This window comes from Macaca fascicularis, chromosome 4, assembly GCF_037993035.2.
Source record: "Macaca fascicularis isolate 582-1 chromosome 4, T2T-MFA8v1.1".
Lineage (NCBI taxonomy): Eukaryota > Metazoa > Chordata > Mammalia > Primates > Cercopithecidae > Macaca > Macaca fascicularis.
In genome coordinates, this window is record NC_088378.1 from 12,539,784 (window position 1) to 12,559,180 (window position 19,397).

Sequence of the window (19,397 nt, forward strand, 5' to 3'; positions counted from 1 at the left end):
GTCTTAAAAAAAAAAAATGAATTTTTTCATTAGTAAAAGTAGTGATACTGTTAAAATATATTTTTCCCATGAATTGTTATTAAGACAATTTTCATTTTGAATGCAAACAAAATGTCAGCCTATAATTGTTTCTTGACTTGTCCTGAAATCCCTTGGTCACCATTCTTCTACTGAAGTGAATATCTCCCTATCTATCTATCTATCTATCTATCTATCTATCTATCTATCCATCCATCCATCTATATCTGCACAGGCATACCTTAGAGATATCAAAGGTTTGGTTCTGGGCTACTGCAATACAACAGTATTGCAATAAAATGAGTTGTAAGAAGCTTTTGGCTTCCCAGTGCATATAAAAGTTATATTTATACTATACTATAGTCTATTAAGTGTGCAATAGTATTATGTCTAAAAAAATACATACCTTAATATAAATACTTTATTGCTAAAAATGCCAATAATCATCTGAAACTTCAGTGAGTGGTCATCTTTTTGCTGGTCTTGCCTTGATGTTGACGGCTGCTGCCTAATCAGGAGGGTGGCTGCCAAAGGTTGGAGTGGCTGTGGCAGTTTCTTAAGATAATGTTGAAGGTTGCTATATAGATTGACTCTTCCTTTCACAAAAGATATTTATGGCAGATATAGCCTTACAAAATGTATTTCTTAAATAATAAGACTTGTAAGTTGAAATTACTTCTTGATTCATGGGCTGCAGAATGGGTGTTATGTTAGTAGGCAGGGAAACAACATTTATCTCATGCTCTTCCATCAGAGCTCTTTGATGACCAAGTGGATTGTCATGAGCAGTAATCTTTTGAAAATAATCATTCTTCTAAGCAGTGGCTCTGAACAGTAGGCTTAAAATATTTTGTAAACAGGCCGGGCGCGGTGGCTCACGCCTGTAATCCCAGCACTTTGGGAGGCCGAGACGGGCGGATCACGAGGTCAGGAGATCGAGACCATCCTGGCTAACACGGTGAAACCCCGTCTCTACTAAAAAATACAAAAAACTAGCCGGGCGAGGTGGCGGGTGCCTGTAGTCCCAGCTACTCGGGAGGCTGAGGCAGGAGAATGGCGTGAACCCGGGAGGCGGAGCTTGCAGTGAGCTGAGATCCGGCCACCGCACTCCAGCCTGGGTGACAGAGCGAGACTCCGTCTCAAAAACAAACAAAAAAAAAAAAATTTTGTAAACAGAGGTGCTGCCATCCAAGGGCTTTGTTGTTTCATTTATAAAGCACAGGCAGAGTAGATGTAGCATAATTCTTAAGGGCCCTAGGATTTTCAGATTGGTAAATGAACATTGGCTTCAACATCAAGTCACCAGTTGCATGTCCTTTGAAGCTTTGAAGCCATGCATTGACTTCTCCTTTCTAGCTATGAAAGTCCTCGTTGGCATCTTCTTCCAGTAGAAGGCTGTTTCATCTCCAGTGAAAATCTGTTGTTTAGTGTAGTCACCTTCATCAATGATCTTAACTAAGCCTTCCGGATACCTTGCTGCACCTTCTGCATCAGCACTTGCTGCTTTACCTTGCACTTTTATGTTATAGAGATGGCTTATTTATTGAAACCTCATGAACCAACCTCTGCTAGCTTCCGGCTTTTCTTCTGCAGCTTCCTCACCTCTCTCAACCTTCATAGAATTGAATGGAGTTAGGACATTTCTCTGGATTAGGCTTTGGCTTAAGGGAACGTTGTGGCTGTTTTGATCTTCTATCCAGATCACTCAAACTTTTATCCATATCAATAATAAGGCTGTTTCGCTTTCTTATGGTTCATGTGTTCACTGGAGTAGCACTTTTCATTTCCTTCAAGAACTTTTCCTTTGCAATCACAACTCGGCTAACTGTTTGGTGCAAGAGGCCTAGGTTTTTGTCTGTTTTGGTGCAAGAGGCCTGTGGCTTTTGTCATACCTTCCTCATTAAGCTTAATCATTTCTAGCTTTTGATTGAGAGTGAGAGATGTGTGACTCTTCCTTTCACCCGAACACTTAGAATTCATTGTAGGGCTATTAATCGACGTAATTTCAATATTCTTGTGTCCCAGAGAATAGGGACACCTAAGGAAAGAGAGAGAGAGAGAGAGAAACAGCCAGTTGGTGTAGCAGTCAGAATGCAAACAGCATGTATAAATTAAGTTCACCCTCTTCTAAGGATGCAGTTTGTGGTGCCCTAAAACAATTACAGTAATAGCATCAAAGATCACTGATCACATAATTAATATGTGATCACTGATCATATAATTAATGACAGATATAATTTTTTAAAGTTTGAACTATTGCAAGAATTACCAAAATGTGACACAGAGACACAAAGTGAGCACCTGCTGTTGGAAAATTGAGGCCAATAGACTTCTCAATGCAGGGTTGCCACAAACCTTCACTTTGTAAAAAATGCGAGAAGCACAATAAAGGGAAACACAATAAAATGAATATGCCTCTATCTATGTGGAGATACACACACACACACACACAAACACACACACACACCCCTACATATATTCCTCTCATGGCCCCCAAAATCCAACTGACCAAGAAGATAGGTGTTGCAAAAGTACATTTGCCCTCAAAGTAAGAATTTGGGGGGTATGTGTATGTGTGTGGTATATGTGCTGGTGTACACATATGCACCCTGGGGGAGTGGAAAGAAAGGAGCACTTGGGAGAAGAGAAGGACATTAATGCCACAGGGTAACTCGGGTTGAAAGGAGGCAGGCATCCACAGCAGGAAAGTGCACTGAAATGTTGATGGCTAGAGAGGAAACTAAAAGGGAGACAAGGGCAGTGGCAGCCATTTAGAAGCGAAGGATGGGCATACCTACAACATCATTCTAGTTTGGTCATTTGGTTTAAAATGTGGACACTAACGTTCTGGCCCAACTCTCTCTCTCTCTCTTTCTCTTTCTTTCTCTCTCTCTCTCTGTCTTTCGACAAGGTCTTGCTCTGTTGCCCAGGCTGGAGTGCAGCGGCATGATCATAGCTCATTGCAACCTCCACCTCCCAGGCTCAAGCAATCCTTGCATCTCAGCCAGCCAAGTAGCTGAGACTACAGGCCGTATGTCACCACGCCCAGCTAATTTTTGTGTTTTTGGTAGAGATGGGTTTTGCTATGTTGCCCAGGCTGGTCTCAAACTCCTGGACAAACACAATCTGCCCATCTAGCCTCTAGTTAGATTCCAAAGTGCTGGAATTACAGGCATGAGCCACCATGTCCAGTCCCAGCTCTCTGATGCTGCCTCTCCCCCACTGTGGTGCCTAAAACCCATGAGTTATTCTTTCTGGTAGCCTCTAGTTTCTCACTCCAGGGTATTAGAAATTGGGCTTTTAAAAAAACCCAAATGAAGTTATTTGGGGAATTTGCTGACAGCACTTTTTGGGCAATGTTTCAGAAAACATGATGCAAATTTTAATTTTTTTAAACTGGTATTTCAGTGGCTTGATATATTTAATATTGCAACTTTAGTTTTATGAATCTTGCATGAGTTCTGTTGTTTTCATGTCATCTCATTATACTATTTTTTGAGCAAACATTTGAAAAATTTAAAAAATGTATAGTATAAGGGAAGTATTGTAATTCTGAGCCACTACTTGTTTAAAAAGACACTTTATTTGTTTGGATCATAGGAATATTGTAATACAGTCCAGCTAGATTCTGGGATAGATTACCGGAAAAGGGAACTTCCTGCTGCAGGAAAACTCTACTACCTGTAAGTGTTTTTAATTTTTGAAGTTTAGTATCTAATCGTTAATCAGAAAAAGATGATAAAAATAAACAGTTTAATTATTGGAACGTGAAAGGCTGGTTCTGAAGCCCACGATTTTTAAACTGCAAATGTTTTCATGTTAACTTCTTCAACCCATGTCTTTACCATCCATATTTGCATCATTTATAATGTGTGATTGGATAAAACCCTAATTAGTTTTTTGGGGAGGAATGATGACAGATGGTTAGAATGTAATGAGTATCCTTTTATAAGAGACTCTACTATTATGAGAATATCTTTAATGTGTGAAGTAATTAATTATTTGTGGATATCATCTGACAAATGTGCCATTTCCATTCCCCCAAAAATTGTTGTTTTATTTGTCAATCTGTTTGTATTTATCATTGTTGATTGACTTCCATATATAACTGATATAAAATATATATACACAAATACAACTGGATATATTTTTGTCTTTTAAAAGCTAAGATGCTCCTGAGTAGGAGCAATTTATAATAATAGATGTATTCAGCATGTGCAGTTAATACTGAAAAACAAATATAGTTTGTTTTAAAATGTCCTTTGTGAGAACCTGAAAAGGAAAAAGTGCTTTACAAAAGCAAACTTGTTTAGTATATGCCAACAGTGTTGGGCACATAGCAAATTCTCAGTAAATAGATTTGTCTAAGGACTAATTGTAATTTAACTAAAAGGCATGTTTCTGGTAATTTAAATTTTGATGACAACGTGCATTTGAGAGGTTGAGAAAAGTTCTTGTCTCTGCCACCTTGTAAGCAGAAGTACTTTACTGTTTTTGAAGCAGAAATTAGCTAGAAAAATCACATAATTAAAATTGCATACTTTACAGTGTACCAAGGGGACTATTTTAGTTTATTATTCAGATCCTGATGATTATTATAGGAGGTTCTTCATCTATCCTCAAGTACTTTGTCTTTAAAGTACTTTATAATTTTAAAAAATTCATATAGCACATTTTTCTGCTTTAACTTGGACTTTTTCTTCCCAGTTTCTTTTATGTTTGTGTTTACTGGATATTTTATTTTTCTGATATTCACAGCCTTTCCCTGAGTTTTTGCTACCTATGTCTTGATATTCCAGATGTATGGTACCAATGCATTAATTTATTATTATTCTCTTTATTCTTTTTTTAAAGGAGGTAATTGTTGTTCTCTGTTTTTTTCAAAAAGTGTATCCTCATGTGGAAGAATAAAAATATTTTCCTTATGGGAAGTTCCTTAAATAAAGGTGGTAGTCTGAGTCTAAATTATGAAATTTGTTTCATAGTGCCGAAGAGGTCTTGGAAGTTACTGGAGGTGAAAGGGCTACTTTTGCTTGGAGCATAGCCATTTTTTGTCTCTGACTTACCCTGTGTTACCCCTTCCTTTTCCTGATAAAAGTAATAATATTCTAACCCAGCGAAGTTCAGTTTTGATCTTTAAAAATATGCTAGAGGAAAACTAACACTAACAGGGTTTCCAGAGTCCAGGAAACCAGACCTACAAAGGACCAGACCTACCAGGAAACTCTGGACCAGCTTTCCTGAAAAGTATATAAATTCAAAGGCCAGGCACAATGGCTCATGCCTAGCCAAGCACTTTGGGAGGCTGAGGTGGGAGGATCACGTGAGCCCAGGAGTTTGAAACCAGCCTGGGCAACATAGGGAGACCCCCCTGTCTTTACAAAAAATTTAAAAAATAGCGGGTGTGGTGGCACCTGCCTGTAGTCCCAGCTACTTGGGAGGCTGAGATGGGAGGATCACTTGAGCCTGGAAGGTGGAGGCTGCAGTGAGCCATGATCACACCACTGTACTTCAGCCTGGCAACAGAGCAAGACCCTGTTTCAAAAAAATATATATATATTATATATATATATATACACACACACACACACACTTATATAGATATATATAGGTGGTATATGTCTATTATCTATCTATCTATGTATCTATAAATTCATTTAATCCTCAAGGAAGATAAATTTGTTCTGGAATTTAACATCCAAAGGGCTTGACCATAGTCAAGAATAGAAAGCCTGGGGGCATCCCTCAGTCAGAGGAGAAGGCAGATATGTAAGTATCCCTGAGGAGAATGAGCAATTAAAATCATCTCAGAAGTGGGAAAGTAATATGAGTTACTAAGACAGGATGCTAGAGATGTGCATTATATTGTTTCACATGAGGACTTGGGTAGAACTTCTCTCATGAAGATTTTCTGAGGTTATATTAACATTTGATTTAATTAGGTTTCTTTTCATCTTGTTCTTGCCGAAAAACTTACTAACTTTACCCTGTAACAGACTTTAATATGCTATGCTATATATTGCCCTATTAAAGCATGTGTTTCTCTTTATTACCATCTGGCCAGACATCTGGAATTGATTCCTGAATATGCAAGTCCAGACTACCCCCTTGTCAGTTTCACTGGAGCCCCAACTGCCTGAAAACAAACAAACAAACAAACAAAAACACAAAAAACAAAATTTTAGCTTCCTTCTAGGGGAACACCAAGCGCTATCTCAGAATTTCATACAAGTAGAATCCCACATAAGATCTTTAACAAAACAGAAGTATTAATATTCATCAACTCAGTATTTTATTAGTCTAATTTCCCAAAGCCAATTAAAGATATCCAAAATACAATCTAAATAATATCAAGAATTACCACAGATTTCTAAAACTACCCAAAAAGTTGACATGGAGCAATTTCTGTAGTTCGTAATATTGACAGAGACCTTGAGTGCAAATACCCAAACTTTTGCATAGACTGAAACACCCCATGCTTGTCCAATTTTTTATTCTGTGCTAAACGTATGATCACTCCAGAGATGAGCATAGTTTGTTTCTTTTTTTTTCCCCCCCTTTTTTTTTGTGGGAGGCACAGAGTCTTGCTCTGTCACTGGAGGGCTGGAGTGCAGTGGTGGGATCTCGGCTCACGGCAACCTCTGCCTCCCAGGTTTAAGCGATTCTTCTGCCTCAGCCTCCTGAGTAGCTGGGATTACAGGCACACGCCACTACACTCAGCTAATTTTTGTATTTTTAGTAGAGACGGGGTTTTGCCATGTTTGCGCAGCTGGTCTCAAACTCCTGACCTTAGGTGATCCACCTGCCTCAGCCTCCCGAAGTGCTGGGATTACAGGCGTGAGCTACCACGCCCAGCCAGTTTGTTTCTTTTCTAGTTGCTTGGTGAATAGCACTCAGTAAAGTCCCCATGCTGAAGTCCAGACAGATCAATCAAGCACTGGGCTTCCATTTGCATCTGGATGGAGGCTTGGACAGTCATCTATTTTGAATCGCCTGGTACTGATCAAGGGTGACCCCATCTCATGCTTATAGAGAATTTAACTGCTTCAGATTAGCTCTCTGTTTGGGGGCTGATAATACTAGAGGTTATTGTTTTATATATGCGTATCTTTTTAAACAGGAAGCACCATTGCTGAAGGGTCCATGGTATGCTGCCCCAGGCCATTTTGCTGTCCCTATTGTGAAGCGTTACTGGTTTCCTGGGGAGAGGAGTTCACATCACCTTGGACTCACCCTTGCTGTCTCTTTTTTATTCCAAGGCTGAGTCCTATAGGTTCTTTTCTCTACTAAGTCTATTGAAGCAGGGGTTCTTTTCAAACACTCTATCTTTCCATACTCACATACAAACACTCTGCCCTTCACACAGATGCCATAACCTGAAGAGAAGTTTTAAACTGAACCAAAAGGGGTGGGGGCGGGCATTGGTCCTGGGATTTTATTTTACCCCACTTACGAGCCTAAACCTAAAATAGGTTTGCCTTTTATTATTTCGTAAGTGCTGTCAGAAGACAACAGAGACCGACCTGGGTCAGAGACACAGGATCTTATTAGCTTTGGCACAGAGAGCAGCATGAGCATTAGCATGTTGTGTCAGTTCCCTCCTTGCTCCTTAGCCCCATGGAGTGGAGGGGAGGGTGTTTTGCTGAGGGCCTAGATAATTCCTGCAACAGGCAGTAAATTGTGTTACAGGAAAAGAACTCTGAGCTTGTGGAATCTGCCATCTTATAGCCAGCATAAGCAAGTCTGCTTTTTGTCTCAAGGGAGATATTGTCTCATCTTTCAAGGTTGCTCACTACACGCACAACCTTGAGAAATGGTTAGGGCCTCGCGTTCTTGGCATACTCAGCGAGATGTGAAGGAGAGACCCATGGAGGGGCTTGTCTCTCCCAACAGGGGGCATTTACCTGACATTAGACCTTAAATAACCAGGCTTCCTCCCTTTGTTTCAGTTGGCTCCTGTCCACTGAAGTCATCCACCACTTCAACAGAACTACATCTGAAGCACATTGTTCAGTTGTTTAAAACTTAAATTGTCTCAAGACCATTTCATTTTCATGTATATGGGGATTTTGGATCATCCTGAAAATGGTGAAAAATCTAATTTATGACTTTTTAGACACAGCTCAAATATTCACATATTTGTACTTGGCTAATATAATGTATTTACCCATGTTTTGAACAGATTTCAAAAAAAAAAAAAAGTTTTTTCTTACGTACTTTTACTAGTGGAAGTTTTATGTCTCAAGCACTCTTAGTTTTCCACTTGGGAAATATCTGTTCCAAATAGAAAATCATTTTGGAGAATATAACTTTGAACACCAGTTTTAAAAAGAATAACAATTAGCTGACAAAAAGACACACGGCTTCAAGGTTATAGCTTTGTTTCAGAAGAAAGGTCTGTGAAAACTAAGGCTGAAGCTTATATGTGTTAAAACATACTTCCCCATAACTAAAAACTTCATGTTTCTTGCCTGTGATATTATTTACAAACACTCCTCTGCTTTCAACTGTGAGAATCAGATTAATGAAACTTAAAAATATTTCTTAGCTTGTCACATCTTCCCATACCTAAACTTTGGCTGAGACCCAGCTTCTGCCTCTAAGGTTGCTACCTTCTGGTTTAGTGGAGTGTCTAGTGAAAGGACACAAAGATAGATGTGTACCCGCCCCCCACCCGCTACACCCTTGTTCTGCTCTCTAATCTTTGCACATACCAGAGATTTCGTAAGTTCTGTGAGTACCTGGTTTTCTGCACGTACCAGAGATTTTGTTTTGCACATACCAGATATTTTGTAAGTTCTGAGGCAAGGTCACAAGACGTGTTTAAGTAAGATAAACTCTTGCTGCCATAAACCTGCTCTCCCGCCTCAAAGTTCGAACCAAAATATCAGAAATGGCGGGAACCAATCATAGTTAGCCAAATCGCCTTGTTCAAACACTAGCCAATCATATATCTGATTTGTATAATAACTCTATGCCCACTTTTCTTAGACTATATAACACTGCTCGGAGCTCAGTGGGGGAGCTCTCCTGCCCGTCTCGTTTCACGAGCGAGGGAGAGTTCCAGGTTCGAACCTGTAATAAAGATCCTTGCTGCTTAGCTTTGACTCTGGACTCTGGTGGTCTTCTTCGGGGAATAAACTGTCTGGGCATAACACTAGGACAGCTTGGTACCTTCTCTTCATCACCCATCATTACCATTACAGTTCTCTCCTAGACATTGGAATCTGCAGTTTCAGTCTCAGTTTTTCTTACCAGTTAGACAGCTAGCCCAGTCATTTCCCATTTCAATTCCCATTGAAGAACCTCTGAAACATTTACCAGTGCAAGCAACTTGAAAATGGTTAAGTCTGGCCCCCTTCCGTTTAGGCTGTAATTTGTTTCAATATGTTGTGCTAGACTGCCCAGAGTCCTGTAGCAGGCAGTATGCACACCCCATTGAAATAATTTATCTCATCCTCTACAACAAAAATGTTATGGTCTTACACCAAATATGAGCCAGCTCTACTCCTCCTCCAGCTCCTTAAATTCTCTCATGTGTCTTTTAGACTCCATTATATTCATATCATTTCTACTTCTCACACTAGTCTGCATCGTGTCACAATGGAATAGTGATGGTATCAATGGAGAAATACTACACGGTTTAAGACTATAAAATTTGTTTAGTAGTCAAGGTTGCAGAAATGTATCCACATGGAGACACTTGCACAAAACAGAAGATAATAGAGCATATTCCCAATTGAAGCTTTAAGTTTTTCTGGCCTTTGAGGGCCCATTAGGTGACAATGAGCACCTGATCAAGATAAGGGTCCCATTAGATCACCTTATCACCTTTGTCATTCTTAGGTGAGTGGGTTTACACCCTTCTGGTAAGTCTCGATTGCTGTGGAGACTCCGGCTATGTGCCTGCCTGCTTGCCAGGTACAATTACCAGGTGCAAACCCTAAGCCGTAACTGAATGTTTATTGTCAGTGTAAATCAAAGGTCAGTTTCCCATCCTTCAGCAACACCAGTCACTAGGCCTTCCTGAAGTCTGTTCTTTTTTTTATTGTTATTATAGAGACAGGATCTCACTCTGTTGCCCAGGCTGGAGTGCCGTGGCGTGATCTTGACTCACTGGAACCTCTGCCTCCCAGGTTTGAGCGATTCTCGTGCCTCAGCCTCCCGAGTAGCTGGGATTACAGGCACATGCCACCATGCCCAGCTAATTTTTGTATTTTTAGTAGAGCTGGGGTCTCACCATGTTGGCCAGGTGGTTTCAAACTCCTGACCTCAAGCAGTCCGCCCGCCTCAGCCTCCCAAAGTGCTGGATTACAGGAGTGAGCCCCCGCGCCTGGCCCTGAAGTCTGTTTCTCAAAGAGCAAGACATAGAATTTCTGTCTCTGGCAATCAAATAAACTGTCTACTTTCTTGAGGTTCTGACTGTTGTCTGGCTAACTCCTCAGTCTGGGGAAGGGATGAAGATATTTGGGATATTTTTGATGTTTACAGACTATGTTTTACTTCTTAGCATCATGGCACAGAAGAACATTTAGGTTTTTCTACTTAAGAAGTAATCGTAAATGAAAATATTTACAGATGAAATAATACAATGTCTAGGATTTGCTTCAAAATAATCCAGTGTAGGGGAATTGAGGGGAGGTATAGAGGAAACAAGATTGACCATGCCATGCGTTGAGTGGGTGATTATTACATTGAGATTTTAATAGTACTATTCTCTTCACATGTGTTTAATGTGTAAAATTTTTCATAATCAAAAGATTTTTAAAAAGATATCCTTCTCTTTTTTTTTCTGATCATGCTTACTGCAGTTATAAGTCTACTGATCTTCCCAGCGAAACTGCTTTTGTTGTGCTGATTTTCTTTATTACTACTTTCTGTTTTCTATATCCTTAATTTCTGAACTTTCATTATTTCGTTTATTCTGCTTAGTTTGGATTTAATTTGCTCTTCTTTTTCTAATTTTTTAAGGTAGAAGGTTAAGTCCTTGATTTTAAACCTTTCTGCTCTTACATAAGCATTTTAAAACTATAAATTTCTCTTTACTACTTTAGATGCATCTCACACGTTTTATTATGTTGTGTTTTCTCTCGTGATTTATTTTTTGACCCATGGGTTATTAAAAATGTGTTATTTATTTTCCAAACGTTTGGTGATTTTTTTTTATACATCTTTCTGTTAATGATTCCCAAATTTAACTAATTATGGTTACAGAGTCTATGTTGTATGATTTGAATCCTTTTGAATTTATTGAGGCTTGCTTTATGGCCCAGAATATGATGCATCTTGGAACAAGTTTCTCATGCACTTGATTATGTATTCTGCTATTGTTAGTAGTGTGTACTTTAAATGCCATTGGGTCAAGTTGGTTGATAGGGTTGTTCAAATCTCCTATATTCTTACTGATTTTTTGTCTACTTTTTTCTATTAATTATTGAGAAAGAGGTGCTGAAATTTCCAAGTATAATTATGGATTTTTCTATTTCCTCTTACAGTTCTGTCTGGTTTTGCTTCATGTATTTTGAAGCTCTATTATTAGGTACATAAATGTTTAGGATTGATATGTTCTCTTGATGAATTGACCTCTTCATCATTATGAAATGAACCTCATTGTTCCTGGTGATATTCCTTTCTCTAAAATCTCTATGCTTAATATTAATGTAGCCACTTCAGCCTTTTAAAAATTAGGGTTTGCATGATATATCTTTTCTCATCTTTTTACTTTCAGCCTATCTGTGTCTTTATATTAAAATGGGTTTCTTGTTGGCAACATGTATTTGGGTATTTATTTTTTATGCAATCTGCCAATCTTTTTCTTTTAATTGGGGATATTTAAACCATTTACACTTGATGCGATTGTCGATATGGCTGGGTTTAAATATACTATCTTGCTACTTGTTTGGGTTTTTTTTTGGGTACTTTTTAGAAAAAAAATTATTGAGATACAATTCACCCTTTTAAAGTCTATAACTCAGTGGTTTGTTAGTATATTTAGAGTTGTACTACCATCACCACTATCTAATTTCAGAACATTTTTATCAGCCCAGAAAGAAACTCATAACTGTTAGTAGTCATACCTCTCACCCCTCTACCCTCTGTCAATCTACCTTCCGTCTCTATGGAATTTGCCTATCTTATATATCTCATATAAATGGAATCACATAAGATGTAATATAGTCACACACTGCATAGTAATATTTTAGCCAATGATGGACCATATCACAGATATGATGGTGGTCCCATAAGATTATAATACTGTATTTTTATTGTATCTTTTCTATGTTTAGATACACAAATACTTGCCATTATATTACAGTTGCTTACAATATTTAGTACAGTAAAATGCTGTATAGGTTTATAGCCTAGGAGCATTAGGCTATACCGTGTAGCAAAAGCGTGTAGCACAAGCGTGTAGCAGGCTATGCCATCTAGGTTTGTGTCAGTATACTCTATCATGTCTGCATGATTGCATGATGACAAAATCACCTAATAACACTCTTAAAACATATCACCATTGTTAAGTAATGTGCCACTCTATATACGATGTATATTACTTCTCAGCCTTTTGGTTAAGATCAAGTGTAGTATCTGTTCTTACCAGTTTAATACTATAAGAAGTGGTCTTTGTGCCTGGCTTCTTTCATTTAGCGTAATGTTTTCAAAGTTAATCCATGTTGTTTGCTATTTGTTTTCTATTGTCCCATCTGTTGTTTTTTCCAGTTTCCCTCTTTTTCTGACTTCATATTAGTTATTTTTTTAAGATTCCCTTTTACCTCTTATTAGCTATACCTCCTTGATTTTTTTCTTTTAAAAGTCACTTTAGGGCTTAGCATAAGCACCTTTAACTTATCATAGCTTGCCTTCAAGTAAGAGTATACCACTTGATGTATAACGTAAAAACCTACAGTATACTTCCATTTTTACTATCCTGGGCTCTGTGCTTTTATTGTCTTTTCTGTTATTTTATTATGTAATTGTATATTTTATTATATAATATTATTATATGCAGTACTCTATTTTCTTTTTAAGTTATAAACTCCGTAATATATTGTCATTACTTTTGCTTAAACAGTCAATAATCCTTTAAAGAGATTTTTAAAATAAGAAAAAAGTCTTATAATTTACCTACATATTTACTATTTCTTGTACTCTTCATTCTGTTATATAGATTGACATTTCCACCTGATATAATTTCTCTTTTTCCTAAAGGACTCTGTTTAACATTTCTTATAGTAGTGATCTGCTGGTGATGAATTTTCTCATATTAATGTTTTTGTTTTGCTTTTATTTTTGAAAGATTCTTGCTGGCTAGAGAATTCTAGGCTGACAGGCTGGCTGGCTTTCCTTTCTTCCTTCCCCCTTTTCTCCCTTCCTTCCTCCCCCCTTTTCTCCCTTCCGTTCTCTCTTTTTCTTCTTTCCTCCACTTTTTGTTTTATAGGACTTTAGTGATATTGCTTTCTTCTCTTCTGGCTTGCATTGTTTCCATGAGAAATCTACTGTCATTCTTTGTCCTTCTCTACATAAGGACATAAGTCTTATCACTGTCTGCTTCTACAATTTTATTTTTATCTTGTTTTTAAACAGTTTTATTATGATGTGCATTGGTATGGTTTTCAGCATGTTTCTTTTGCCTGAATTTGGTTGTGCTTCTTGGATGTGTAGGTTTATAGTTTTCATTTGATTTGGAGAATTTTCTCTTATTTCTTTACAATTTCTCCCCATCCCTTCCCCTCCTCTTCAATTTCTGGAGCTCCAGTTACACTTACATTAGACCTCTTTATATTATTCCACAGCTCTCTGATGCTCTGTTCACTTTTTTCATTCTTTTTCTCTTCCTGTGTTTGTGTTTAATTTTGCGTAGTTTCTTTTGCAGTGTCTAATCTGCTATTAATTATAATCCAGTGTATTTGTCCATGTTAGAGGTGGCTTTTTTCCTTGTTAAATGCTAAACTTGGGTTTCTTTCCCTTTTTTTTTTTCTTTTCTTTTTTAAAAGGCAAGGTCTTTCTGTGTTGCCCAGGCTGGTCTTGAGATCATGGACTGAAGAGATTCTCCCACTTTAGCCTCCCAGTAGTTGGGACTACAGACACACACCACCATGCCGGGAGGTTTCTTTTTTCATATCTTCTTTGTTTGTTCTTATACTCATGCCTTCCTCTACCTTACTGAGCATATGCAGCATATTTATAATTGTAGTTTTAATGTGTTTGTCTGCTAATACTATCATCTATGTCATTTCTGGGTCTGTTTCTATTGATCAATTTTTGTCCTTTTTATGAGTTGATTTTCCTGCTTTTCATGCTTGTTTTTTAAATTGCATTTCAGATATTGTGAATTTTATATTGTTTGGTACTAGAGTTTTTGTATTCCTTTAAGTATTTTAGGACTGTGTTCTGGGACACAGTTAAGTTACTTGGAAACAATTTTATCCTCTTGAGGCTAGGCTGTGTAAAGTAGAACCAGAGTGCCTTTATTCTAGGCCTAGTTATTCCTGAAGCAATACCCTTCTGAGAGTTCCACCTTATACACTATATTTTGTAGGACTTTCTACTCTGACTAGAGGGAACATAAACTATTCCTGGCCATTTATGAGCTGCAGGGGTAATGCTTTGTGATTCCAGTGAGTCCTTTCCCACCTCACCATTTCAAGTAGTTGCTTCTTAGGCATACACAGATTAGTACTCAGCTAAAGACTCAGGGAAGCCCTCTGCAGATCACTGGACTTCTGTCTCTATATCTTTTTTTTCCAGTATTATACCTTGCAAATTCTAGCTGCACTAGCCTCCCCAAATGCTGAATTCCGTTTTCTCAACCTCCCAAATGCTGAGCTGTGTTTGTGTCCCTACTCCTGAAGTCTGGAAACTCACCAGGCAGTAAATTGAGGCTAAACTGATTTGTTTCCCTTTGCTGGGGATTGCTGTACTGTGCTTTTTGTTATCCAGTGTCTGCAAACCATTGTTTCATATATTTTAGATCATTTCTAGTTGTTTATGGCAGATAGGTAACTCTGGGCCCTGTTATTCCATCACGGCCAGAAGTGAAAATGTCTAGACCTTTATTCTGAAAAATTGGTAGTAAAAGGAAAGAGTCAAGTATTTTTTCCTGCCTGTTTTAAAATAACTGATCCATAGTATAACAAAGTAGTTGATGAGGGCAAGCTTCTCTTTATAAAAGTTTTCTGGGTAGCAATTGAAAAAATCTTGAGAGAATTAGAATAGAATTAGAATATCACCATTTTGTAAAACACTCATAGTTTAATGGATCTAGTTAATGATCACAAATTCTATAATAATTGCTACAAAATGAGACCTGAATTTTATCCATTTACAGGAAATATAGGGGCAATGGAATATGTTCAATAACATCACAGGAATACATCCATCAAAATGTAGACTGTAGATTTTTTAAATGACATAAATCAATTGCTTCTTCAACAAATAAAAAAAAAGAGAGAGATGGATAGGGAACCTTTAGTTTAAAGGAGACGTAGAAACATATCAACCAATCACAGCGCATGGGCCTTATGTGGATCCTGAATCACACCAACTATCAGAATGAAAACAAAGACAAAACAACAAAAAAACCTACAGCACAATAAAAAAAATGCAAATACTACAGGATGTTTCATTGACACTGAGGAATTATTGTTAACTTTGTTAGGTGTGATAGGGTATTATACTTATTTTTAAAATTTATTTTATAGCTTATCAAGATGCAATTTTAAATGACATAAATCAATTGCTTCTTTAACAAATAAATAAGAAAAAGAGAGATGGATAGGGAACCTTTAGTTTAAAGGAGATATAGATAATAAAGATTAGTAGAAATTAATGAAACAGAATAGAAAAACATCAGGAGTCTATTTGTATCTCTGAATCTAAAAGCTGTCTCCTGTAGACAGCATATAGTTGGGTCTTTTTTTATCCAATGTGACAGTCTCTGCTTTTTGATTGAATTGTTTAATTCATTTGGAAATTATGTTATTACTGATGGAATTAAATTTACATTTGCTTTTTACTTTTTGTTTTCTTTGTTTCCTGTTTCATTTCCCCTCCTCTATTCTTCCTTTACTGCTGTCTTTTACATTAAGTGTTTTCTGTTTTTTGATTTTTTGAGACAAGGTCTCACTATGTTGCCCAGGATAGTCTCAAACTCCTGGGCTCAAGAAGTCCTCCCGGCCAGGTGCAGTGGCTCACGCCTGTAATCCCAGCACTTTGGGAGGCCGAGGCGGGTGGATCACAAGGTCAGGAGATCGAGACCATTCTGGCTAACACAGTGAAACCCCGTCTCTACTAAAAAAATACAAAAAAAAAAAAAAAAAATTAGCCGGGCATGGTGGCGGGCGCCTGTAGTCCCAGCTGCTTGGGAGGATGAGGCAGGTTAGAATGGCATGAACCCGGGAGACGGAGCTTACAGTGAGCTGAGATCACGCCACTGCACTGCAGCCTGGGTGACAGAGCAAGACTCCATCTCAACAACAACAACAACAATAGCAACAACAACAAAAAAAGTCCTCCTGTCTCAGCCTTTCAGCCTCTCATGTAGCTGGGGCTAAATCTGACTCTTTTTTAAATAACATTTTAATTTTTTCAATACTTTTTTCACTGTATTTTTGTTACTTTCTTAGTGAAGAACTATTTATTGCTATGAGAAGTACAAAGTATTCAAATTGAAATGTCTCAGATTCAAATCAAAGCATTGTGTGTTGCTATGTGTTTTTGATAAGTAGATGATCAGTAATGGTAATGAATTTGTGCTCAAAGAACACCTGGGAGGGGAAAGGGCTCTATGGTGGGGAAATATAGTTGGTTCTCAAAAGTAGATGCACAGTAGTATGTTTGTCATAAGAACTCCTGTTGATATTTTATGAGTGAGTAAAGCCCTGTTGTACACTTATAGCTGTATATTATAAACAACAAAACAACAACTTTTTGTTTTATATTTTATAGGACATGATCCAGTAGGCTGTTTCTTGCTGTTGTTTGTTTGTTTTTGAGACAGGGTCTGGCTCAGTAGTAGCCCAGGCTGGAGTGCAGTGGTGCCATCTCAGCTCACTGCAGCCTCCTTCTCCTAGACTCAAGCCATTTTCCCACCTCAGCCTACTGAGTAGCTGGGACTACAGACACGTGCCACCACGCCCAGCTAATTTTTGTATTTATTTTGGCAGAGATGGGTTTTTACTGTGTTGCCCAGGCTGGTCTCAAATTCTTGCCCTCAAGCAATCCACCTGCCTCAGCCTCCCAAAGTGCTAGGATTACAGGCATGAGCCACTGTGCCCAGCCCAAGTAGACTGTTTAAAAAAATTCTTTTATGTCTATTGAAAATCACAAAAGGCTGGCCGGGTGCAGCAGCTCATGCCTGTAATCCCAGCACTTTGGGAGGCCGAGGTGGGCGGATCACGAGGGCAGGAGATCGAGACCATCCTGGCTAACATGGTGAAACCCTGTCTCTACTAGAAGTACAGAAAAATTAGCCAGGTGTGGTAGCAGGTGCCTGTAGTCCCAGCTACTCGGGAGGCTGAGGCAGGAGAATGGTGTGACCCTGGCAGGTGGAGCTTGCAGTGAGCTGAGATTGTGCCACTGCGCTCCAGCCTGAGTGACAGAGCAAGACTCAGTCTCAAAAAAAAAAAAAAAAAAAAAAATCACAAAAGGCTAGGTGCAGTGGCTCATGCCGATAATTCCAGCACTTTGAGAGGCTGAGATGGGTGGATTGCTTGAGCCCAGGAATTTGAGACCAACCTGGGCAACATGTAGAGACCTCATGTCTACGAAGGTTAAAAAAACTAACTGGGCTTGGTGTTGTGTGCCTGTGGTCCCAGCTGCTTGAGAGGCTGAGGTGGGAGAATCGCTTGAACCCAGGAGGTCGAGGATGCTATAAGCCATGATTGTGCCACTGCATTCCAGCCTGGGTTACAGAGTGAGACCTTGTCTCAAAATACAAACAAACAAACAAACAAAAAAACCAACAAACCACCCCCAAATCACAAAATTGTACATTTGATATAATTTAGATGTCCATCTAAATCTTAATTAATCTTGCATTAACTCCAAGACTACTGAATTAGAAATTAATTTCACTATTTGAAACAGCACCTATGAAGTGGTACAGCAAAAAAAGAAGTCCATCTAGTAGAGACTTCAGTATCAGGTTCTACCAGTCAGTTTAGTATGCCTTTTATCTCCTGTTCCTTTACTGAATAGTGTTTGTTTTCCAGCAGGAGAACCAGAATGGAGCTGGCCCACTATATCCAGCTAAATACATTGACAAAATATCCAATTGTATGGCCACAGTCATCTAATAGAGTGTAAATAATATTGTGTATATATATAATGTGTATATTAGTAGATAATATGTATTCTTATACATATAAAAATACAGAAGAGGGTTTTTAGATTTCTTTAGAATTTTCATTGTGTTATTTCATCTTCAAACAGATCACAGTTATAACTGAAGATCAATCTGCTGCATAAGAAAAGATGATCTGGCAACAACCCTAGGTCTTTAGTTATTTGCTGTGTTCATTTTTAGCTATTAAAACTCCCTGGCCTCAGCTGGATGTGGTGACTCACGCCTGTAATCCCAGCACTTTGGGAGGCTGAGGCTGGTGGATCAGTTGAGGTCAGGAGTTCAAGATAGCTTGGCCAACATGGTGAAACCCCGTCTCTACTAAAAATACAAAAATTAGCCAGGTATGGTGGTGCACGCCTGTAATCTCAGCTACTCAGGAGACTGAGGCAGGAGAATTGCCTGAACCTGCGAGGCAGAGGTTACAGTGAACTGAGATCATGCCACCGCACTCCAGTCTGGGTGACAGAGTGAGACTCTGTCAAAAAAAAAAAAAAAAAAAAAAAATTCCCTTTCTCCTTCCCAAGTGGCTCTGACTATCTTTTTCTCCTAAAGAGGAGTTAGAGCTTTTTACTCTCCAACTTCTTCTCCCTCCTTTTTTTTTTTTTTAATTCTCAATCATTATAGCCTTTCTGAAATTCCATTTTAAAAAGAAGTATTTTTATGTCTACCAAGTTGCAATTCTAGATGTTATGGCACTGATTTATTTGGGGAAAAATACAATATATGGATTTGATAGAAATTTTATATGGGAGTTTGTGGCTGAGAAGAGGAGGTGAAGGTCTGGAATTTGAGAGCTAAAGGTGCTAGATACCACTTTCTGCATAATGTACAGGTCAAGATTAATGGAACCAGGTAAGTTACTCTCCAGGTGATTGAGAAGGGTGGGAAATTTAGAGACTGAAATGGATCTCTGAACAGTCAGTTAAGCCTTTGAGTGATTGAGAAGATAAATACTCAGACAAAATCCATTCTAACAACTGATTTCGTTATGTAAAACAAACCTACAGGATTTGAAATGCAACCAAGTCTGTTT

At 38.3% G+C, this 19,397-nt stretch overlaps 1 protein-coding gene and 1 pseudogene across 13 annotated transcripts in view; both read left to right on the top strand.

Annotated features, from left to right (window-relative positions):
• The window catches only part of AFG1L (AFG1 like ATPase), a 218,242-nt gene that overhangs the window by 143,971 nt on the left and 54,874 nt on the right, over nt 1–19,397 (top strand). For 9 of the 13 annotated variants that reach the window (XR_012433331.1, XM_065543205.2, XM_005551531.5 and 6 more), the window contains one exon: nt 3,619–3,701. The exons of the other annotated variants lie outside the window; for them this stretch is intronic. Coding sequence is in view for 8 of the 9 variants with exons in the window: in XM_065543205.2 (XP_065399277.1) it covers nt 3,619–3,701 (83 nt within the window). In the remaining variant the exon portion in view is untranslated. The remainder of the gene's footprint in view (nt 1–3,618; nt 3,702–19,397) is intronic. 13 annotated transcript variants of the gene reach the window in all.
• LOC123573289 (U2 spliceosomal RNA) lies at nt 12,568–12,691 on the top strand (annotated as a pseudogene).